Source organism: Copadichromis virginalis, linkage group LG23 (assembly GCF_057382275.1).
Source record: "Copadichromis virginalis isolate Kocher_CV1m ecotype Utaka linkage group LG23, C_Virginalis_male_GT1.1, whole genome shotgun sequence".
Taxonomy (NCBI): domain Eukaryota; kingdom Metazoa; phylum Chordata; class Actinopteri; order Cichliformes; family Cichlidae; genus Copadichromis; species Copadichromis virginalis.
Window position 1 is genome coordinate 8,212,158 of NC_140639.1, and position 25,109 is coordinate 8,237,266.

A 25,109-nucleotide genomic window follows, 5' to 3' on the forward strand; every position below is an offset into this window, starting at 1 on the left:
AAGCTCATAAAAGTTTCATATAAAGTTTCAAATTCCTCATTTTTTAATGACAGATGTTGCAAAAAACTTAAAGACACCCTGAAAACTTTTCACTGATGATGTGCAGATGTAGCCTACAACCAGAGATGGGCAGTGACGCGTTACTTGTAACGCGTTACTGTAATCTGATTACTTTTTTCAAGTAACGAGTAAAGTAAGGGATTACTATCGCAAAAACGGTAATTAGATTACAGTTACTTTCCCGTAGGAACGCTGCGTTACTGCGTTACTAAAACCGTGATTTTTTGCGAGAATGTCTCACGACAGTGACTTAAGCGAGTGCGCCGTTAGTGACAACAGCTGTGTGTAGATCAACAATGGATCACATATCGATTGTGGGAGAGAGTATGAGCGTGCAGCGTTTAAAGCGTGGAAGTACTGACCTTACTTTGAGTTTGATTCCATAAAAAGTGACAAAAACATTAGTGTCCATCGTGCGTGGGAAGAAAACTTCTTTTTACAGCGAAAAAAACCCCTAAACTTCCAAGCAAGCACCAAGTGCGCAACGACGCAATGGGAAATTCACAGAGAAACTCGCGGATTCTTCAACTGACCACGGCACACCTGCACCAGGGTAAACCTCCGCCTACCGTAGTCCTGCTTTACAGGTGAAAATAGAGCAACAGGACCGCTGAGTCTTTGACTTTATTTCCTGCTGTGTTTTACTTGCATCTATTTGAAAGAGTGAGTGAAAACACAAAAAATATTTTATTTTATGTGCTGGAATGTGTAGAAAATAGGTTTAAATGTTAAACTAATTTATTCAAGTCAGAGAATGTTGCATATAATTAAATTTTTGCTTGATGCATAAAGTTAAAAGATTAAAACTGATAAAACAAGTTAAAAAAAAGAGACTTTTCCATTTGATTACATTTTGTATGATGGATTATGTAGAAAAAGTAGAATAGGGCTGAAAGACCTATCGCTTTATCACCTCTTCAGGTTGTAAATCGTGTTTTTAAAAAGTAACTAAGTAATTAATTACTTTTGAAAATAAGTAATCAGTAAAGTAACGGGATAACTTTTTTGTGGAAGTAATCAGTAATTAGTTACTGATTACTTTTTTCAAGTAACTTGACCAACACTGCCTACAACTCATATTTTCTGATGGGTCTGGTTTTCACATAGCAAACAGTCTTAGGCTCATAAAATGGACAGTCTTCTTCTTTCTTTCTTTCTTTCTTTCTTTTTTTTTTTTTTTTTTAAATTTTTACTACTTTTTTTTTTTTAATTTTTACTACTTTTTTTTTTCTTTTTTACTAAAATGACCAAGAGGTATGGCAGTCATGATAAGAGCTGGTCAATTTCCTTAAATTAAAAGCGCTTCAATTTCGCTTTTCTCCTTATCTTAATAAACATAAGACAAATTTCCTGTACAAGAAAGGGAGATAATGCCATCCTATAATTCTTTGGCAGCTTTGTCATAATTTTTTTGTTACTGGCAGGATATTCTTAAATAAATCAATCTCCATGTCTTTTCTCTAATGCCACGGCATTTGTTACTGAGGTTAAGTAATGGTGTATAGCAAAAGATGCAGGATGTTAATTTTTCTTTAGGCTTTCCAACCTTACTTCAAGAGTATCACATATATTATTAAAGAGAAAAAGGATCACAAACTCAGAGTAATGACATTATCCAATAAAAACAAATGCACTTATAAAAACAAGAGTGATTATTTGATAACAGAAGATATTGTTTTCCCCCTTTATGTGATATTTTGGGACTCGTTAAGAACAATCTCATCCCCAGTATCAGAAGGCTGACAGCTCATTTCAGAAAACAAACGGATTTTTCCGTTTGTGCCCGTATTTGTGTTCTGATATTAGTCTGGGTACCCTGTGTTTAATAAGAGGGGCTATTTGCATAGCTAAGTCAGTAGTAATTTTAGATAATTACGTAATTTCTTCGCGAAATAAAGGGATGGGAGGGATAATATGGTAATTCACACTGGACATTGGCCTCTGAGTCACGGAACTTGTTGCTTTGTGTAAATATCTGCTGGCTGGCTTATTGCGATATCCTGTTGCATAAAGCTCAGATCGTTTCATCTCAGCCTGCTTCATGCGCCTGGAGCACTTCAGCTTTTGATTGCAGACATGAGCCTTTGATCAGCTGTTGGGTGGGCAAAAAAAAAGCAAATCGTCCAAAATAGCAAACATCGTCTGAAAAAGGCCGGAATTTGTTTTGTTTTCAAAATAAAAGTTTAAGAATTCGTCACATCTGTTGGAAAACATACAAGAAGGACGTTTTATAGAGAATTTTATATTTTAATCCGACAGCCAACAATAATATTGTTATGTCTTAAAGGGGGTGTTAAACGGGGCAATTGTTTTAAATGCCTTGTTATTTAGGTTGCTCATTAAGCTGCATGCTGGCTGTCATTTTTATATTTTCTGCCGACGGCAGAACATCAAATGTAACTTGTCACATTAAATGTGCATCTTGAAAACAGATTTAGAAAACACCGATGCGCCTTGTTCGTCTTGAAACCTTACAGGACTGGTTTTATTTTGAAAAACATCCGGATTAAGTACTTTATCTCACATCTGGTCAGTACTGACGTTGTTAACAAAACCAACGGTGCGCTCCGCAGTATCAGCACATCCAGCATCAGCTGAGATTGTAGATGACAGAGTCCAGAAAGGAGAGAGGACCCAGAGGAACAATAATCATTATTAGTATTACTATTACAGAGTGTTCTTAACTCGTGTCTGTAGCTCGGAGACTTATTCTAGTGTTTTAAGAAATGGAAGATTTGGGAAAAGTCTTCAACGATTCACAGGTCTTCGTGTTTAACTTGTCTTCATGAAGTGGAGCGGGACGTTTAGGCGCGTTTTTGGACTTCTCCGGTGTTTCTGTGCGTGCGATGAAAAAACCCTACAATGATTTTGGCAGTCAATTAATTATGGGCGCGCACATCCTGGAGTCCAACTCCAGCGGCAACTTGACGCCTGCGGTGTCGGAAGCTGGGGCTGTCCTGCCGGGCTACCTGGTGGTGATCTTATCGGTACTTATGGTGACTCTGGTTGTCGTTGTTGTGGCAGGGAACGCACTGGTCATCATGGCTTTTATTGTGGACAAAACCCTGAGAAATCAAAGCAACTACTTCTTTTTGAACCTTGCTATATCCGATTTTCTAGTGGGTAAGTTCTCCTTCTTTGTCACTTTATCCGTTCGTGTTGTCTGAGTCCATTCTTATGAATGAAACCCTTTTTTTGCGCGCGCCCCAAGCACATTGTAATTTTCCCACACTGTAATTAGCGTCTAACTATTGATTAGCGGCGAGTTCATGATGACCTTTACAACCCTTTTGCGTTATTCACATGTTAAATTACAACGGACTACTCCGCGTAATTGTGGCATGCCTCCGTTTTATTGAAGAGCACTCACGTCCCTCTTATAGTGAAAGCTCCTCTTATCTACAGCTTTAGTTAAATTATACCCTTGTCATTAATGAAAGAGACATATTAGATTGTTCTTGTTCGTACAATGTCACAGGTTTCCTGGAACTGCGTCTTTTCGCTAATTTTCTGCCGCATGTAATGCATCTTACACCCAGAAACTGTGAAGGTATGGGAAAGTGTGAATATTGATGCTGGTGGCTGGTGAATCACCAATGTGATGTGTGTTTTGTGTGTGTGTGTGTGTGTGTGTGTGTGTGTGTGTGTGTGTGTGTGTGTGTGTGTGTGTGTGTGTGTGTGTTCCAGGTGCCTTTTGCATCCCGGTGTACATCCCCTATAACCTGACCGGCAGGTGGATGCTGGGCAAAGGGCTCTGCAAAGTGTGGCTGGTCATGGATTACCTCCTTTGCTCAGCCTCTGTCTTCAACATTGTCCTTATTAGTTATGATCGCTTCCTGTCAGTCACAAGAGCGGTAAGTACAGTCTGTGTGGTAATGAGGCGCTCATTACCACACACACATACACACACGCTCATCAAGTTCACATAGGCGACCACATTTAGGTCCAAAATGTGTTACTCCCTGAAATAGCTTGTAGTGTGCTTAGAATCATTTGTATTCACAGCTTCGTTCTTTCACCAGGGTATTGCTGTCAAGTGAGTGCTTTGTTCATCAGCTTAGCCAAAATATTATCAGTGCAAAAATTAGCCCTGGCTCAACAGTCAAATAAACTATATATTCCATCACACAGCTCAGTTTTCTCATCACTTTTCAGATTTATCCTGTGAAAACAGCTGCAGAATGTCTTCTCTGGATCTCCAGGGGGTTAAATAACAGTCAATATGTCACAGTGATGTCATCATGGTTTTGTGATTGGGTTTTTGTTTTTTTAGGTTTTTTTCAGGGGGTGTAAGTCAAGTCAAGTCAAGTCAAGTTTATTTATAGAGCACATTTAAAAACAACCAAGGCTGACCAAAGTGCTGTACAGTAAATACAGATAAAAATACAATAGAACACAATTTCGTAATAACACCTCGCTGATAAAAATAAAATAAAAATATATAAAACAAATAAATTAAACCTTTCTAAAAGCCAATGAAAAGAGGTGAGTTTTAAGAGCGGTTTTAAAAGTTTCTAGGCTTTTGGAGAGTCTGACGTGAGGAGGTAAACTGTTCCACAGTCTGGGTGCAGCCACAGCAAACGCCCTCTCTCCCTTTGTCTTTAATTTATACCTGGGAACATCTAAAAGCATCAGGTCGGCTGACCTCAAAGATCTCCTGGGGCGATAAGTACTAAGGAGTTCTGACAGGTAAGAAGGTGCAGTGCCATTTAAAACCTTAAAAGCCAGCAATAAGATTTTAAAATCAATCCTAAAGGCAACTGGGAGCCAGTGGAGAGAGCAGAGAACCGGAGTGATGTGGTCTCTTTTTTTTGAACCGGTCAACAGGCGAGCGGCAGCGTTCTGCACCAGTTGAAGGCGATGTAGACAGGAACGATCTAGGCCAGCATAGAGGGAATTGCAGTAGTCTAGCCGTGAAGTAATAAAAGCATGGACCACTCTTTCTAGATCGTTCCTGCAAAGGTAAGACTTGACTTTGGCTAAAATCCGCAAATGATAAAAAGATCCCTTAACTACAGAGCTAATTTGTTTATCAAGTTTAAAAGCATTGTCAAAAATAACACCAAGACTCTTAATGGAAGAAGTGCAATCGGAGGTTAGGGGTCCCAAAAAGTCAAGAGAGAAGTTGGGATCTTTAGGAAGCCCAAACACAATGACTTCAGTTTTGCTTTCATTAAGGTGTAAGAAGTTAAGAGTCATCCAAGTCTTAATGTCAGACAAGCAGGAGAGTAGCGGCTGCAAAGAAACATTGCAGTTCAACCTCAGAGGGAGGTAGATCTGAATATCATCGGCAAAGATGTGGAAGGACACATTATGTTTACGGAGCACATCACCCAGAGGGAGCAAGTACAGAATAAACAACAGGGGGCCTAGTATGGACCCCTGAGGTACGCCACAGGTTAAAGGAGCTCTGGGAGATGACAGTTCACCAAGGTGAACAGAAAAACTCCTATTATTCAAATAGGACTGGAAAAACTTTAAGACAGTGCCCTTTAAACCGACACAATGTTGAAGGCGGGATAGCAGTATGTTGTGATCAACAGTGTCGAAGGCTGCTGTCAGGTCCAGGGTTACTAAGACAGCAGCACAACCAGAGTCAACAGTTAAAAGCAAATCATTAAAAACTCTCAGAAGGGCGGTTTCTGTGCTATGCCGAGCTCTAAAACCAGACTGGAACTTCTCATAGAGATTGTTATTGTCAAGAAATAGCTGGAGCTGCGTGAGGGCGGCTCGTTCCAGTACTTTAGACAGAAAAGGGAGGTTGGAAATGGGCCTATAGTTAGAGAGTAGGGATGGATCTAGATTAGGCTTTTTAAGGAGAGGTTGAACAACAGCGTGCTTGAAGGGTGTTGGAAAACAACCAGAACTGAGGCAGGCATTGATCAGGACCAGAAGGAAAGGTCCGACTGAGTCCAGAACCTGCTTCAGAAGCCGAGAGGGGATAGCATCGGTGGAACAGTTGGTAGTCTTAACCTTGCAGACTATTTCATGCAGCTGAGAGAGAGAGATTGGTTCGAACTGATTAAAGGCAGAATGGCACAAAGACAAAACACAGGGATTGGAAGGTGAAGATGGAATGACAGACTGCAGGGAGGAAATCTTGTTTACAAAGAACTGTAAGAAGCAGGGTGAGTCAGAGATGTGTTAGCGTGCATGAGTAGGCACTAATGCTCAATCTTAAAGCTAGAAATAAAGGGAAAGTTCACCCTAAAATCAAATTTTTACAGCCTGTTGTGACAGTTACGTTGGTATGAGCCGCTCAGTTTTGGTGATAGTAGCTATACAGAATCTGCCTTCTGTTGGAAAACAATGGAACTAAATGTGTAATTAAAAATATTATTAAAAATCAGTGACCAAAAAACCCACAAACATTGTGAGCAGTTTTATTGTTAGCTAAACGAAGCCTTGTTTTGCTGCTCATCATATCATGTTGTGTTATATTCAAGTGAAGGCAGGCAACTCTATAGGGATATCATACCAGTCTAGATGAATACAGGCAACTAACTAGTGAACTGTTCCTTTAACTCTTTCTCAATTAAAGACAACACATAAAGATAACATTTGACGACTAAATGAAGAGATTTGATACTTCAGTATTTGTCATTAAAGTGTGGTTTGACGAATATTCGAACAGTTTCTGGATTTTTCAAACTCACTCACTTCTGATGCAAACACAGTCATTTTAATCTAAGCAGGCTTGAAATATGACAAAAACCTCTTAAGTATATTTCACTGTCTGCTGCTTTGATCTTTGATCATTCTTTTCAGTTTTTGGCAGTTTTTTCAGTTTTTCCCTACATTTTGTACAAGATGAGTAATTCTTCTGTTGCTCTAAAAGAGTCATTGACTTTAATCATGGGGGGAAAATAGCCAGTATTAGATATAAAAGCAAAAGAAATATTTGTAAAACCTAAATATTTCAATGTGAATATTTGTATCCTCTTGCAGTCTCTTATTTTTAATTTATTAAAACTGTTAACTTTCTGTCAACTGATACGAGATTTACAAAAAAGAAAATCTGGCTGATGATTGGTTCGACTGCCTATTGGTCAGTTTCTTCACATTCAGCCTGTAGGGTGCAGTATTTCTTTAATTTACAGTGGAAATAGGGAGTCTTGTGCTTTTGTAGTGAACACTTGAAACTGGGGCCATAATTATTTATGAGCATCTTGTATTGGATCTGTTTCACTACTGATTTTTTTTCCAGTTGCTCTTGAACCACAGACATGCTGGCAGCTTCACTTGACATATATCCAGCTGTTGAATCTGCAGAGAGACATTCTGATTGTGTGAGAAAAAGAAAAGATTGAGAAAACAACAACAACACCAAAGGGGAGAGCAGCAGATAGAGAAGCCCTGCAAAATGATAGCATTTAGACCGAGAGGAGGTGAAGTGAAAATGGAGTGAAAGCAAAGAGAATAAGCGACGGTGAGGGAGGGGTAGATCGGGAGAAACCAGATGTCTCTTTCATACTAGTGTTGCATCAGTGAATGTGGCTGTCAGCCTGACATTCCCCTTCTCTCTTTGGCTTCGGAGACACACCGTGGTATAAAAACTCCATGAGTGGGTTTTATTTACAGCATCTCTCTCCTGCTCCAAAGCCGCACAATGCAACAAGGGGTTCATTTGGGGAAGATACTCTGAGCAGCTGTGGGTGTTTGAAATGTAACGTGCAGTGTTATTATGATGCAGAGTTTCTGTTCACGGCACATCACTGTGAGTCATACTTGTGCCTCTCTTTTGACACAGGTTAAATACAGAGCTCAGAGGAACATGACCCACCAGGCTGTTTTCAAGATGGTGGCGGTGTGGGTGCTGGCCTTCCTCCTTTACGGCCCTGCCATCATCTTCTGGGAAACGATCGTCGGCTACAGCATTGTCCCGGCCCACGAGTGCTATGCTGAGTTTTATTTCACCTGGTACTTCCTGCTGAGTGCGTCTACCTTTGAGTTCTTCACCCCGTTTGTGTCGGTGGCCTTTTTCAACCTCAGCATCTATCTCAACATCCATCGCAGGAATAAGAGTGGGGCTGCCTGTGCTGAAGACAATGCCAAGCCTCAGAAGAACAATGAGAAGCATAAAGATGGAGCCGGCTGGTCCGTGTTTTTTGTCAAGACTCGGAAGGTGATGTCAAGCGAGCCTGTTGCGATCTCTGCGGTCATCGAAGATGACGACATCTTGTCTCCCTCCTCCAGCGGGGAGCCTAACGCCAGTCAGATATTAATGCAGCGAGAGAAGTTCTCTCCGCACAAAAAAAACTCCAGGTTGTTTCAGCACACGGCCTCCTGCATGGTGCCTGGCCGTAGGACACCGGGATCTCGGCTTTCCAGAGACAAAAAGATTGCTAAATCTTTAGCCATTATAGTCTGCATTTTTGGGATATGCTGGGCTCCGTACACTCTACTGATGATTATCCGTGCCGCCTGTAGCGGTAAATGTGTGGCGAACTACTGGTACGAGATTACCTTCTGGCTTCTGTGGCTGAACTCTGCCATCAACCCGTTCTTGTACCCTGTGTGCCACAGCAGCTTTCGAAGGGCTTTCTCAAAGATACTGTGCCCTAAAAGACAATCAGTTCAACCACAGATTGAAGTTCAGTCTTGTTAGATGAACTCAAATGAACTTGCATATTTTATGAATGGAGTAAATGTTGCTGAACACTGTAAAAAATCCATTTGATGTTCTTCTATAAAAAAAAAAAGGCCAGTTTTCAAAAATTAGGTAAATGTTTGCATTTAAATGAGGATTGTAACATACCTGACAGCAATACGATGACACAACACAGCTGAAAATAGCACAACATAATATTCTTATGGGCAGAACAATAGACTCTTGTAGTACCATTGGATAAATCTGCCCACGATTAAACCACCTCTCAAAGCCAGTTTCAGATTTTTCTAATGTTGTTCTTGTTCATTTTAAAACCTTCACACATTCCCTCTAAGAAGGCTGCAGAAGGCTGTGAAATGATGGCATATGCAGTCTTAAAGAAGGTAATTACAATAATTTAGTCTAAGATATCACACATATATGAGAACTACTGATCACCAGGTTGTTAAATTGTGTTCTGTCTGAATGGAAGCACGACGCAGACAGAAATGACATCTTCACCCAGCATCCAATTTCATAGCGGCCGCCGTGAGAACATTTCAACTTCTATTTAGATGAAGCTGATGTGAAGCAAGAACTCAATGGTCTTTTGATGGTTTCAGAATATATCTGCACATGAAACCCTTTCATGTTACAGTTTCAAATATACAGCTGCAAGTTTGACTTTATGCTCATGCCCCTAAAAACTATACAATGCAAATCATGCAGCGATAGACTCACAAATGCAGAGTCCTCCATGTTTAAAGCACTAGAAAAGAAGACAAGAGTGTGCTTACTGACCAATGAGTGTACTTTTATCAAAGTAATTCTAAATATTTTATAGTTTTAATCTTATGGCAAGGAAATCTACCTGACATCTGTCAAAATGTTAAGAAAATGTCAAAGCAAAATGTGAAGCACAATGAAAAGAGAGCTGATTTAAAACTTATGTACAATAAGATCAATGTCAGGCCAGATGGCTGAGTTAATTATTTATTTCAAGGCTCGACTGGTTTACCTAAAGCTGTTTTCACACATGCAGTGCAGTCTTGAATTTTTGCCGAAAGGTACATGCAAGGATTTGCTTGTAAGACTCAGTGGAACATTAAACAGTTTTTCCTTGATGCAAAGCCTGCGTGATGTCTGACTGAGCTCATGTGCGAGCAGAAAAACGAATCGTCCAGCGAATTCATGATTCAGGGAATCATCGTGTTCTGCCTCCCTCTCGCTGAACCCAGACAGCTCGCCTGCCTTAACCAAACAAAGTATTTCCAGGAGTGAGAAAGAGTCTGACTGTCTCCTGTTGTGTTCTACAAAGGAGAAAGAACACTTTTGAATAATAATATGACCTGATTCTCCCAACATAGTGCAGACATGTGAAAACCGCATATTTGATTACTTTGTGTATTGGTTATGAATCTGTGCAGCTGTAAGTCAGATGAAAAAAATAAAATAAAATAAAAGAAGACTGCCAACAGGCTTTTTTCCACTGTATGTTATTGGTAAAATCTGGAGGAGTAGTTACATCTATAACCTACTTTGTTGTCAAGGGTTAGATGTGAACACTGCTTTTCTTCTGGTCTCTTACTGTTTTTCTTTTTTCCCCACATCAGCTTTGATATGAAACCTTTCTTTCATTCATCCAGAGTCTGTCTCTGGAGACAAAACATCCATCTCTCAGTTCCTGCAGCCCAAGTCACTCTTTTTATTTTTCAAAGAAAAGCCATCATCACTCCTGAGGGAAAAGTAAACTTTCTGGTGTCCAACTGAGACAACTTGTTCAGTCATGAGACTATTTTTCTCTTTTAATGGAGTCTTGCTATTTTGTCCACTCGGCACCTCTGTTTATTTCCTTCCATCTTTCTTCTTTTCTTTAATTCTCTCTGCTTTTTTCCTAAACAGGTCTGTAGGGTCAAACATATATTCCTTAACTAGTTGCTGAAAATTTCTGTCTGTCATTTGTTGAAATCAGTCACAATGAAGGTGCAACACCGAAAACCTTGCTGCAATTGCTTCGATTGCTAGCATATCACCATAGCCGACGGGGGTTTCCATGTAAAACATGGACTTACCTGCAACACTCACCAAATGCAAAAAAACTCCAGGCGACCAAGCCAATCTGCCAAAGACCACAGCAATTGGCATGGTTTTTGGTGTATTCAATTCAATTCAATTTTATTTATATAACGCCAAATCACAACAAAAGTCGCCTCAAGGCGCTTCATAGATACAGAGAAAAACCCAACAATCATATGACCGCCTATGAGCAAGCACTTTGGTGACAGTGGGAAGGAAAAACTCCCTTTTAACAGGAAGAAACCTCCGGCAGAACCAGGCTCAGGGAGGGGCGGGGCCATCTGCTGCTACCGGTTGGGGTGAGAGAAGGAAGACAGGATAAAGACATGCTGTGGAAGAGAGACAGAGGTTAATAACAGATATGATTCAATGCAGAGAGGTCTATTAACACATAGTGAGTGAGAAAGGTGACTGGAAAGGAAAAACTCAATGCATCGTGGGAATCCCCGGCAGCCTACGTCTATTGCAGCATAACTAAGGGAGGATTGAGGGTCACCTGGTCCAGCCCTAACTATATGCTTTAGCAAAAAGGAAAGTTTTAAGCCTAATCTTGAAAGTAGAGATAGTGTCTGTCTCCCGAATCCAAACTGGAAGCTGGTTCCATAGAAGAGGGGCCTGAAAACTGAAGGCTCTCCCTCCCATTCTACTTTTAAATACTCTAGGAACAACAAGTAGGACCCTCTTTGCAATGGATTTCACCTGGCAACAGCCAGGAACCTCCAGAAACCACTTGCCAGCTGGTTGGGGAATGCTCATTTTTCCTTTACCACTGGGGGTTGCCAGATAGTGATGGCCACATTTTCCCCGACCAACTAGAGGTTGCCAGGGAATCATCGACCTTCTCTAGGCCTGAGGCGTTATATAGAGAAATTAGTGCTTGAATAGCTGGCATCTGTCAGTCAGCTTAGAATGATTTTTATTTTCTAGCAATAATAATAATAATAATAATAATAATAATAATAATAATAATCTTTATTTATAAAGCACACTAAAAACCAAGGGTATACCAAGGTACTTGACAAAATAAGATAAGATAGGAAAAAGAAGATGGGAGGGAAAAGAGTAAGAGAACATATGTATATCATAATACATAAAAGTAGTTAACAACGCATAACGGATAAAAATGTATCATCCATCCATCTTCATCCGCTTTGTCCGGGGCCGGGTCGTGGGGGCAGCAGCCTAAGCAAAGAGGCCCAGACCTCCCTCTCCCCAGCCACCTCCTCCAGCTTATCCGGGGGAATACCAAGGCGTTCCCAGGCCAGCCGAGAGATATAATCTCTCCAGCGTGTCCTGGGTCTGCCCCGGGGCCTCCTCCCGGTGGGACATGCCTGGAACACCTCACCCAGGAGGCGCCCAGGGGGCATCCTTGTCAGATGCCCGAACCACCTCAGCTGGCTCCTTTCGATGTGGAGCAGCAGCTGCTCTACTCTGAGCCCCTCCCGGATGGCCGAACTTCTCACCCTATCTCTAAGGGAGAGGCCAGCCACCCTTCGGAGGAAGCTCATTTCTGCCGCTTGTATCCGCGATCTCGTTCTTTCGGTCACTACCCACAGCTCGTGGCCATAGGTGAGGGTAGGGACGTAGATCGACCGGTAAATTGAGAGCTTCGCTTTTACACTCAGCTCCCTCTTCACCACGACGGACCGGTGCAGCGTCCGCATTACTGCAGCGGCAGCCCCAATCCGTCTGTCGATCTCCGGCTCCCTTCTCCCATCACTCGCGAACAAGACCCCGAGATACTTGAACTCCTCCACTTGTGGCAGGAACTCATCCCCGACCCGGAGTGGGCACTCCACCCTTTTCCGGCTGAGAACCATGGCCTCAGATTTGGAGGTGCTGATCCTCATTCCCGCTGCTTCACACTCGGCTGCGAACCGTTCCAGTGCGAGCTGGAGGCCCTCACCCGATGAAGCCAACAGAACCACATCATCTGCAAAAATCAGAGATGAGATTCTGAGGCCACCAAAGCGAAAGCCCTCCGCCACTTGGCTGCGCCTAGAAATCCTGTCCATAAAAATTATGAACAGAACCGGAGACAAAGGGCAGCCCTGGCGAAGCCCATCACCCACCGGGAACGAGTCCGACTTATTGCCGGCAATGCGAACCAAGCTCTTGCAACGGTTGTATAGGGATCGAATGGCCCGTAGCAATGGGCCAGACACCCCATATTCCCGCAACACCTCCCACAGGACACCCCGAGGGACACGGTCGAATGCCTTCTCCAAGTCCACAAAACACATGTAGACTGGTTGGGCAAACTCCCATGCACCCTCAAGTATCCTGGAGAGGATAAAGAGCTGGTCCAGTGTTCCGCGACCAGGACGAAAACCGCATTGTTCCTCCTGTATCCGAGGTTCGACTAACGGACGAACTCTCCTTTCCAGCACCCTGGCATAGACTTTCCCAGGGAGGCTGAGGAGTGTGATCCCCCTGTAGTTGGAACACACCCTCCGGTCCCCTTTCTTAAAGATGGGGACCACCAACCCGGTCTGCCAGTCCACAGGTACTGCCCCTGATCTCCACGCAACATTGCAGAGGCGTGTCAACCAGGACAGCCCTACAACGTCCAGAGCCTTCAGGAACTCGGGGCGGACCTCATCAACACCAGGGGCTCTGCCACCAAGGAGTTGTTTAACTGCCTCAGTGACCTCACCCCCGGAAATTGGCGGGTCATTCCCCTCATCCCCAGACTCTGCTTCCTCCTCGGAAGACGTGTCAGTGGGATTAAGGAGGTCCTTGAAGTATTCCTTCCACCGCCTGACAATTTTCTCAGTCGACGTCAGCAGCGCTCCGCCAGCACTATACACAGTGCAGGTAGAGCACCGCTTTCCCCTCCTGAGACGTCTGACGGTTTGCCAGAATCTCTTCGTATCAACGCACACCAAATATTAGCTAGGTGGAAAAGCAAGATTAAATAAACAAGTCTTTAACCATGATTTAAACAATAGCATAGAGTCAGACGCCCGGATAGCAACAGGAAGATTATTCCATAAGACTATGGAAAAAACAGAACAGTGAGTTCTTCTCTTAGTTTGTGCTCAAAATTGTAATTCTGCACACAAAGCCTAGTGAATGAGGGCTGCGAATTCCATCACTTAACTGAAAGTCACCACTTAACACTAAATCCCTTATTTATGATTTCAGGTAGTCACTCCATTGACCTAACCTGACTACTGAAATTACTCTCATAAAACTATAGTTATTATTTGTACATTTTGTACTGAAGTATAATGGATTAAGCTGGAACCTTCAGAGCCTCTGTTTTCTGTTTCAGACTGAATGGTGCCAAGTGCCTCTTGGTACTTCCAGAAATGTCATACTACTTCTCTGAGTGTTTCACGATTGGTTAAAGGTTTATAATTGTTTCTGGCTCCTGTGAGATGGGATATGGTATGACAGATGTTAGCTGGTGTGAATGGGTGAAAAGCATTCTTGTCTTTTTATGTTGCTGGTAGCTGTTGTCTGTGTTTGATTCACACCTGCCAAAATAAAAGAAAAAAAACTTTGCAGGAAAAAAGTGAGTTTTCTGTTTTGAAGATTGCTGTCAAGCTCTCATTTTATCTAGCAGCAAACACACAGTGTATGACAGAAGTGGCATTGACTTAAAAAATTTTCACCACAGATGAACATGATCAAAATATATCCAGAAAACTCTCTGGGGGCTGTCAGAAAAATAAAGGAAGTAACAGTATCGCTTTCCCCTGTGGGAATAACATGGGACATTTTACTTAGGAGGAAAGACCCTTGGAGACTGTTTAGCCTTGAGGATACACACAGAATTTATTGCACTGAAAGAAGAATCTTTGGATGATGCTGTTTTGTATCTTTCTGCCGTGCCTTATCGGCAACAACAAATTTAATTTGATGTCCAAAAGGTCACACGAAAGTCATAGCCCTACAGAAGCAGCTGTATAAATCATACAGTTTGTTGCCGTTCTGCAACATCTCAGTTAAACTCTGGAACAGCTCATATGATTAAACTTCCTGTCTCTGCATCTTGTTTTGAATACAGCCCAAAGCATTAAGTGGCTTTAAAAAAAAGACCCTGCAGAAAAAAAAGCTGTTTCCTCTGGGGCAAACTGGATAAATAGATTGTGGTGGTGTGTTTTCCCACTGACCCTATTTAATAATAGTCATTTAAATGCAATGGTTACTGTGGGTGCATGGATACACATTTTGTGCCTGTGAAAACCACAGCTCAAGAGTGAAAATGCTTTTGCTAAACAGATCCAAAAAATCTGAGACCCATGAGGCACGACTGTCATCTGTGTGTCTCAGAATTCAAGAATAGAAACGGACTAGTCGAGGAGTACAAGAGACTTTTTCCCCTCGGCCAAAAACAGGAGTCAATTTGGAAGCATTTCATAAAAGGTCAGTCGAGAATGAGATGAATTGGCAGTGGTTTAGGTGACTTGCATAGAGACGCAGGTGGACTTGCAAATAGAAACCAAATTGCTCAGTGCCAGTGTTGACATCGTTTCTATGCGCTGTGGGAAGCCCAAGAACCAATGAAACAGCCTTTCAAAAAGAAAAATTGGAAGCAGTTTCCATCCTTCTGGTTCATGTTGGGGTTGCTCTGGGATTCAAATATGGTGGCGGTAATTGTTAGTGAAACACATATCTGGTGAACAAAACAGATGAGATCCTTGGGGCTGAAGACAGAATGCAGACCCCTTCTTTTTTGTTCGTTTTGCTTTTGTTTGAGAGAAATGTGAGACGTGGGAGTGAAAAAACGGTGGCTGCTGTTAACCGGACAACATATGTTTGGTGGATGATAAGCTTCATGCAAAACCAAGTCGTTTAAAGAATGTAAAAGAAACACGTCCTTTGAGTGTATTTCACTGACTCTGAATGCAGCCTCTAGCTGAGCTCGCTCTTTTGATTTCAAGTCACTATGAATATTTACAGTTAGAGCTGAGGAGTCTGTCCTGAAAGAACTGGTGGCTTATAGAAGCTACATTTGATGCTCTGTTGTCCAAGAAAGCGATTTAAAATTCAATTTAATTCAGGATATGAACACTGGCTGCAAGGAGATGATTTTCCATTAGTTTTTTACTGTATAGAGTACACTCTACCACAGTGAAGCCTGCCTGACGCTGATGATGCTGATGACTCCTTAACGGGACTCACACAACATGGAATAATTGTTTATGGTGAAGATGTGGATAAAAGCATCCAGCGGCTCATGCTCATTGAGATCAATGGAAAAACAAGCATTTACTCTGCCAGAGCTCTTAATTAACCCACATGCCCTACACATGATAATTGCTTTCAGGGAAACAATCTACAGATGGCTTTCACCACAAGAGTTCTATCAGCTATGCCTTAATTTCAGCACTGCATTAATATGTATCTGTTATGTTGCTAATTGCTGCCAGCCACTTGTCTATAGGATCAGCACTGTTGCTTTAAACTAAAATAAAACTTTAAAAACAGGTTCCTAAAAATCTGGTGGTATATGCATTCACAATGTTTACATGAAATAACCACCAGTGACCAATCATCCAATCACAGTTGCAGAAATCAGCAGTCCAAAAGCTTGGCAGAGAAGGTATGTTTTTAGAAAAATAGTTACAGCTGATGCTTGTCTGAGGTCACTTGGGAGGTCCTTGCAGAATTTTGGTGCAACAACAGCAAAGGTACAACCCTCTTTTGAAATAATCTTTGAACCTGGGATGATAAGGAGTGGTTTAGAAGCACTTTATGCTGGATTCTGTAATGCACCAGAGTCAGTATAAGGCTAACTCTGGAGTATTTTGACCTCTCCAATTTTCCCCTGAATTAGTAATCAGCATTTTATACAAATTTTAAACCGACAAGAGATGATGATGATCGAGTATACACTGCATTGCATGGTTACATTTTAGATACAACAAAGGCATGCATAACCGGATTATAATCCAGATCTAAAGGTGTAAAAAACCTTTTTAGGACATTATTCAAAGCTGGAAGTAAGATTATAATTTGGGATTTCAGAAAATCCCAAATGTTTTAAGGAACCTTGTAGAGCAGATTTACCAGTTGCATGGCTTTTCCTTGTCTGCTGTAATTAGTGACATCTTGTCAGCCTGAGGGGCAGCCAGTGAAAGGACACAGACAGGAAATGTCCCGCTTGTCCTCTTGTTGACACTGGGCAGTTTCATGGAAAAAAACTGTCACAGGTCATGAGCCTTTTCTTAACAACATTTTCATTCATATTCCCACAACATTTAAACAAGACTCTGTAGGTATGCCGGGCAGTTAAAGCACTATCCTTTAGGAAAACGAAGGTCAACATGGAAATGTAAAAAACTGCAGTTTTTATAGTGACCACATGAAGCACCAAAGTCTAAAAAAGTGATATCTGTAAGAAGTGGACTTCATTGATTTAAAATGACCAGCAGGATTTTGCCTTCCACCTTTCTTCTCCATGGGGAGCTTCCTCTACCTGTAACCTGGATCTTATACTCAAGTGCTTCTACGATTACTGTGGCAGTTTTAGTTATGAGCTCACTGGCAGTGGGAATCCAGTGTTCACATTTGCATTTCCTCTGATGAGACTCAGGGCCACAATCTTCATCTTCACCTTAGTAGATATATCTGTCATTGCTGGTGGCTGGATATCGTCTAAAATTGTTACACACACACACACACACACACACACACACACACACACACACACACACACACGGGAAACAAGAATCGGTTCTTGTAGAAAACTGTTTTCTAGTAGTCCAGTTTCTTGTTAGTCTGCCTGCCTATCAGTCTTGCTTATCTGTTTGTGTGTTGGAGGAGGAAAATAGTGAAATGGGAAACTGCATCCAGGACAGAAACAATTGCATTATGCTGCTAACACAACTTTGGTTCTTTGCAAGCATCTGCCAAGACAGCATGCTAACGCTATGCTAGTGTGGAGCAGGGAAATTATTTTACTGCTATTGTTAAATAATAAATATAATCTGCAGCATGGATATTGCATTCAGGGGTTGAACAGTGTGTGTCTTTCAGAAAGGCTAAAAGTCACAGGCTGACAGGAAACAGGCTTGCAGAGAGTTTGCAGAAGCAGGAAGTTATTTTGAGCAGCAGGCTAAGACGAGGCTTTAACAATGTAACAGATAGCTTTAAGATGGCCTTAAGATGTTTATGATGATGTTAATTTTGTATTTCAGGTGCAGTTATGACTATTTTATACACAATGCATATCTGTGCTTATTAAAGAGTTGGAGCTCGGTCAATTAATTGGGGGTTGGAAGCTTTGTTCGGCGCGATGTCCGGACAATCTATTGTGCAAGTGACTTGGAGCCATAGAAGGAATTGCAATACATGCTTACAAAACACTTATATATCAGGTCATTTTATATTAAGGTTTTAGTAGAGGTTCTTGGTTAAAACATTTATTTAGTAGAAGACATACACATAGTCTCAGTGAGCCTCTGTCCTGGTGAAAGGTCAGAAGTGCAACAGGTGAATTGAGAAAGAGCATTTGAGGACGAGACACAGACAGTTAGTAGGTGAAGAGGTGACACAAAGAGCATGTGGGGTCAACACACACACACACATGAGTTAGATTTATTTAGAGGAGAGATTAGTCGTGTCTCGGCAAGAAAGAGGAACAATTCACTTTAAGACAAGAACGGAAAGTACCAGCCATGAAAATAGAAGATGATCTTCTGGGTTAAAAGTCATTGTGGTGTTGATCTGATCTATGTATAAAATGTATCTGTGACGCATGAAGGGGCGTCAGTAAATCAAACCCTGATGCTATAAAATATCTGTTTATGCTTTGATTAAGTCGAAGATTAATTCCTGTCTGTGTACAGATTATTCTTCCCACACGTGTGTATTCATTAAAATCATTGTTTGACCAAGACCTTCTGGACCAAGGGTGGTTTGTACTCTCCCTCCTCAATTTTGAACCTTAACACTAGCCAATAACCCAGAGTGAAAACTGAGTGAATGTCACCACAGCAGCCAGACCCTGAAGTTTAACAGGTAACATGCAGCCTCCCTTTCTACCTGTTCACGTATCTAAAGCAGAATCACTGTGGTGACCACTTTTTTTCGTCTTTGCTTTGTGCGGCCAGCTTTGTGTTCTACTAAGAGAAAGATCTTAGCCGTGTGTCCACATTAGGGATTTGTGTTGGTGTGCAGGGTTGTAGCCTCAGGTTTATATTGTTAAATGGTGCCTGTGAGAGTGTGTTTCAGCTATTTTACAGAGTAACATGAAAGTAATGTAATGAGTAGTATAATTAATTATAATGAATCAATTTAGTTAGTGTTCTGTGTAATAATGTCTTTTTTGAGTAACATCTCCAACACCGATCACAAAAAAAAAAGAAAAAAAAAAGAGGGAAATACCTCAACAAACATGCACTTGCATTTTCATGCATTTGATCCACAACATGCAATTAATTTGCATGAATGTAATTTCTTTATTGCTGCTTAGCAGTGTTGGTGACTCTCGAAACGGAGCCAATGAGAACCCAGTGACAATCAATAAGCGAACTGATAAGGAACTGAATCGATAAGTGATATCAATAATGGAATCAGAATTGCTCAATTCTTATCTGTTCCCATCCTTAATCACATAATGTTACAAAGATATTCTATTTGATTTAGGTCAGGTGACCACGGGGACCAGTCAATGGTATGAATTTCCTCATCCTTCAAGAACTACCTGCAAACTCTTGCCACATGAGGCCGGCCATTCCTGTACACCCGGAAGAACCCAGGTCCCACTGCACCAGTACAGGGTCGGAAAATGTGTCCGAGGATTTCATCCCAATACCTAGTGGCAAGTGCCGTTACCCTAGCCTGTAGATATCAATGTGTCTCTTCATGAATATGGCTGTGTCATGCTGCCTGTTAAAAAGCAAACAAAAAAACCCTCATAGTTTTGATGCTTTCAGTGAGAATCTATAATGAAAATAAGGTACAACCATTAAATGAGATGGTGTGTCCAAACCTTTGACAGGTATACATATATATTGAATGAGGCAACAAGTTGTTTGCGTAGAAAAAAAAAAAGGGTTAAAATACGATGTTTACCACGTTTCAAAGCTCTGCTTTTTAGGTTGCTTAGGTCACGAGTCTCAGAAAAGTGTAATCTTAGAAAAATATGTTGTACAGGCTAGAGATGGCACGATACCACTTTTTTATGTCCGATACCGATACCGATATCATAAATTTGGATATCTGCCGATACCGATATGAATCCGATATAGTGTTTTTTAATCAACAAAACTGTTTTTTAAATATCTTGCTGCATTTTGTATAAGTTCATACTCAAGTTTAAAACAACAACTACACTAAAGCTATTCTGTTATACCTGTATGAAAAAAAAAAAAAATTTCATAGTTCAGCAATACTGATCAATCTAATAAACTTAAACCTACACCATCCTCCCTATTCTGGTATTTTAAAGAGTACTTAGCATAAATATTAAGCAACCTAACTAATAGGGTTCCAACTCCCAGCAACAACAAAAATAAATAAATAAAAAATAGGGAACCACCCCTCACGCTCCACCTCATGATGCTTAATCGACGTAATCAACCTTAATTTGATGCAGTGTGAAAAAAAATACACAGAAATCAATTATTTTTCAAGAAATATTAAATAGATTCAACATCTTTCTTCCAAAATTGCAGACTGCACAGATGGTACCTTCCCAAAGGAAAAAGTACTATAGCTTACTAGGGTATATTAGACTTAACAGTTACTATATACAATAATGGACTTCTATACATTTTACATCAGATTAAAACTTTGGGTGTAAGATTCAGATAAATATTAAATAATTAAAAGCTCGACATTTTAAATGAGAATAAGAAAGAAAAGTATGTCTTTGTGCCCTCTTTTCCCTGTTAATGCCCTATCGGCCCCCCTGGCTAAACTTTGCTAGATCCGCCCCTGCACAGTTACCAGCCGTCAGCTACGTAGAAAAAGATCCTGGAGTAGAAAGTAATAATAAATAAATTCTAACAACAGCTGATCAAGCTTAAACGTGCTGCTGTTGTTCAGCCGCTGGTTTCCTCTGTCTGGTGCAAAGTGGGCCAAAAGCAAACAAGAGACAGGGACTCGCGACAGAAAAGCCGATCAGCTGATTATTAAGCAGTTTCATGATTGAAGTAGCAGCAAGAAGAGGCAGTCGCTCGTTAAGCTTAATGCAGGAATGCTTTACAAACATTCAGAGATGGACTTACACACGTGCTTTACTTCTCTCGGGGATAACTTTGTCGGAGATGAAATGCGGGGTTGCTAGCGAAGCTCCAAATGCTATCCAGACCACCGACAGGTCCCGCATGCCACAGCCGCTCTATCACGTGATGCATACTGCTCCGACGTGCTAACGTTCTGAGGTGAGTTACAGCGTGTTGCAAGTTTTGTGAGGTGCTTTCGTGATATTTAATGGATCGGATTACATTTTTTATTTTTCTCCGATATCCGATCCAGTAATTTAGGTCAGTATCGGACCGATACCGATACGTAATATCGGATCGGTCCATCTCTAGTACAGGCACACAGCATACTTCCATTAGTATTTCAAAGTCCGTTAGGTTCTGTGTCATGCTGGGTGTCAAAAAACAAACAAAAAAAGAAATTACCCTTCTGTGTACTCAAACGGGTACACGGAAAGATTAGATAAGCAGATTAAAGGTTTTTGGCACAACTTAACCTACTTCAAGGTGCAGGTAGGAGAGGATAAAATTTTAATAAGTCTGAACTCTGGCATTTCTTGTAGTAACTTTATTAGCTGACTGACTATTGATTTTGGCTTTTGGCCTTCACTGTGGTTAAAAAAAGCCCAACCCAAAACCAAAACAGAGAAGAAAAAAAGTTTTAAAAAATCCACATTCATGTCAGCAAATGATGCACCTATAAGAATGGGTTGAGTGCATGGACATGCCATGTGGCTTCAGGAAAAACAACGTCCTTGGAAATGGGGAATGCTGAATATAAAAGATGATAAACTAAATAACTTATTTAGTAAATCAACAGGAGAAATGAACTTAAGAGATGGTATTTCCCCCATTTGTACTGGGCTACAAGCTGACATTAGTCAGTAAAACAATAAATTTGTTCTGAATCTTTGAGTTTTATGAAATGCATCATTTCGAGACTGTTTCAGAGTTTGCAATGAGACCCGGTCTGGACCTTCAGTTAGGCCAGCTAATGCAGAGTAATTGTTGCCTTTTAAATTCAAACCATTTCCAGTTAGATGATCTTTTCTGGTGATTAAATAGAATTTGCAAAGGAAAGGCACTGTCTAAGAGAATAAAAAGCATTATTTAACAAGAGAAGTCAGATCTCAGCTGTAGAAATAATTATATCAAGGCCGTTAATGTGCAGCATTTTGTAACAGCAGAGGTACAGAGAGCTACATGGTCTTTGCAAAATAATGTGTTTTTATATCAAATACTATTCAAAATGAAAGACAAGGGATGCTGAAATATGAATTTCAAAGAGAAGTAAATGTACAGGAAATATATACACATCCGGAAGTCTTCCCAAAAAACACATTTTCTGAAACCACAATATTTCATGTTAGCTTTCAACAGCATCCAAATACAATCAAGCAGCACTGATTTACTGGTTGATCATCTTGGCATTGCACACACAAAGAAACATTTTATTGTCAAACAAGAGACCTGAATTGTCTCCAAGGTGTTGCAACAAGCTCTATTACTATTTCATATTCCATCCATCCATTCGCTTCCGCTTATCCTTTTCAGGGTCGCGGGGGGCGCTGGAGCCTATCCCAGCTGTCATAGGGCGAGAGGCAGGGTACACCCTGGACAGGTCGCCAGTCTGTCGCAGGGCCAACACACAGGGACAGCCAACCATTCGCACTCACATTCATACCTAGTGACAATTTGGATTATCCAATTAACCTATCCCCACAAGCTGCATGTCATTGGACGGTGGGAGGAAGCCGGAGTACCCGGAGGGAACCCACGCAAACTCCACACAGAAAGACCCCAGCCTGGTGTTGGAATTGAACTCAGGACCTTCTTGCTGTGCGGCAACAGTGCTAACCACCGTGCCACCGTTTAAAACACCAATGATAGGTTTGTAGCTTGAACCCATCTGCTGGAACGTTGAAGACAATATAATTACACTGCTAAGCAAGACACAAATAGGCAAAGTTCTTCATGTTACTCGTGCACGGGAGAGACCGGACAGAGCGCCGTCCCTTCGCTTGACCCCAGTCGCTCTCGTCCGTCCTCCCGATAGAGTCGGCCTCTTTAAACTTACTTGGCATTGCTTAGAGTGTAATATCAGCCCGAATCCCGCCGACCGTCATTCATCGAGGAGAAAAGACAGACCGCGAATCCACAGGAACTTCCTGGCTGACGTCAGTCTTTCAGCGTGCCTCTCCTCCCCTCGGTGAATGCGATTCCAGGGCTCCGGCATTGAAGGACCAATTAATGATAGGTTTGTAGCTTGAACCCATCCGCTGGAACGTTGAAGACAATATAATTACACTGCTAAGCAAGACACAAATAGGCAAAGTTCTTCATGTTACTCGTGCACGGGAGAGACCGGACAGAGCGCCGTCCCTTCGCTTGACCCCAGTCGCTCTCGTCCGTCCTCCCGTAACACTGTCCTTTTATTGAGGTTACATGAATATGCATAGGTTCATTAACATACGACGTCTACATACAAACAAAGAGTACCTTGCCTGTGTGTGTGTGTGTGTGTGTGTGTGTGTGTGTGTGTGTGTGTGTGTGTGTGTGTGTTGCTGATCAAAGGGTCAAACATCCTTGGTCAGGAAGAGGGTAGACTAGACCCCCCCCCCGGTGAGGAAGTCCAGCAGTTCATCTAAACAGAAAAGCACTTAGACTAGAACAGACGTAGCTACGTTAATCCTACCATAAAACAATTAAAACAAGATGCGACCTCTTCCCGTGCTCCCAGGATGTAGGTGTGCATTCTAGTGTGGAATGCACACCAAGCCTCTGTAGCCTGTTAAAGATCACACAACTTATCACTACACAATTGATTATACACCTCTAAGCATCTATGGTTAAATATTTCTAAGCATAAATAACAATCAACAATACAAACTCTAACAACCAATATTTCATATTGGTGTTTTAAATTTTAAGGCGCAAAAAACCTCTAAATTCCACATTATTGATCGTTCCCTTAATTCACCAAGATAACAGCATCTCAGGAAAATCATTTCTCAGTCCCTAAAAATGAGATTTTTTCCACCTCTGTTATCTTCATTAGATTTTGCAGCCCCTGGGATCTAATGCTTCATTGGAAGTCATTTCACCAGTCAGGAGGCAATTTACAAAGGATAAGGTTCAATTGGTAATTTTTACTTGCGAGCTCAAGAGAGCAGATCCTCTAGTGTAACGCTCATAATGCTCTGTGTTCTCTGTTAAAAGAGGTCCTGTTATATTTAGATCAAACCTTCCAGAAACACACATACATGTAAGTAATGAGTATGATCAGGTTGCAAAGCAGTGGTTTTGACAAAGCACGATGCCATAATATAGAATTTTCTGGTCTGCCAACACAAGACCAACCATTAAAGGAACAAATTTCAGCCACTTGATTTGCTTTTTCTGAGTTTCCCATTTTCAAAAAACAAAACAAAACAGAAAACCCATCACACTTTGACATCTGTCTCTTTTATATAATTGCCTGTTACCTTTACAATGTTGAATACTAACTGTGTATTTAGTACTGTCAGCTTCCTGACATTTGCTTTCTGTCCGGGTAATACTGTAATAGTGCTCAAACTGGGTGGTAGGGTGATTATGATCATGACAATAATGATATATGAGTATGACCCACTTTTAGGATGTGACATTTATTTACAGAGTCACAGCGACCTGTGAGGAGCTCAAACATAAGTCATATTCTTCTTTTGCCTCACAGTTTACGGTAACTTCTTTTCTCCCTTTTGCTGTCATTGTAATCATGTTTAGATCTGCGTTACAGTCACATTTCACACTGGGTGCATCAATGTTATGCTCTGAATATTAATGAGAAAAAAGTTTTACTGACATTATTTTTAAATACAATTGAGGGATCCTGGGGTTTTCAATTCATTTGAAACACAAAATCAACACTTTGCTGTTTTTGTGAATTATTTGCTATGAAGAAATAAAAAAACCAAAACAGACAGGCTGATATTTTTTGCCCTAGATTACCTGTCACATATATCACTCACTTGTCACATGCCACCCACTCATGCTGTCACGACGCCATTCTCCAATTGGATCCTGATTACGTTTGCCCTTGTTTTATATGCTAATTCAAGGCTCGGAAATGAGAACCCACCCCCACCCTAATCGAGAAAAAACCCCCAAAACAAACAGTTCATCCAGATGAACACACAGAAAAGTAATTTGCCCGACGTGAATACATAGATGCCATTCAG

At 41.2% G+C, this 25,109-nt stretch overlaps 1 protein-coding gene across 1 annotated transcript; it reads left to right on the forward strand.

Moving 5' to 3' along the window:
- The first annotated feature begins 1,318 nt into the window (after positions 1-1,318).
- On the forward strand, positions 1,319-8,790 carry LOC146680221 (histamine H3 receptor). The gene is made up of 3 exons (XM_085448640.1): positions 1,319-3,183; positions 3,748-3,914; positions 7,811-8,790. Exons 1-3 carry the CDS (start codon positions 2,907-2,909, stop codon positions 8,666-8,668), a joined length of 1,302 nt encoding a protein of 433 aa, XP_085304766.1. The 5' UTR covers positions 1,319-2,906; the 3' UTR covers positions 8,669-8,790.
- The last annotated feature ends 16,319 nt before the right edge of the window (positions 8,791-25,109 follow it).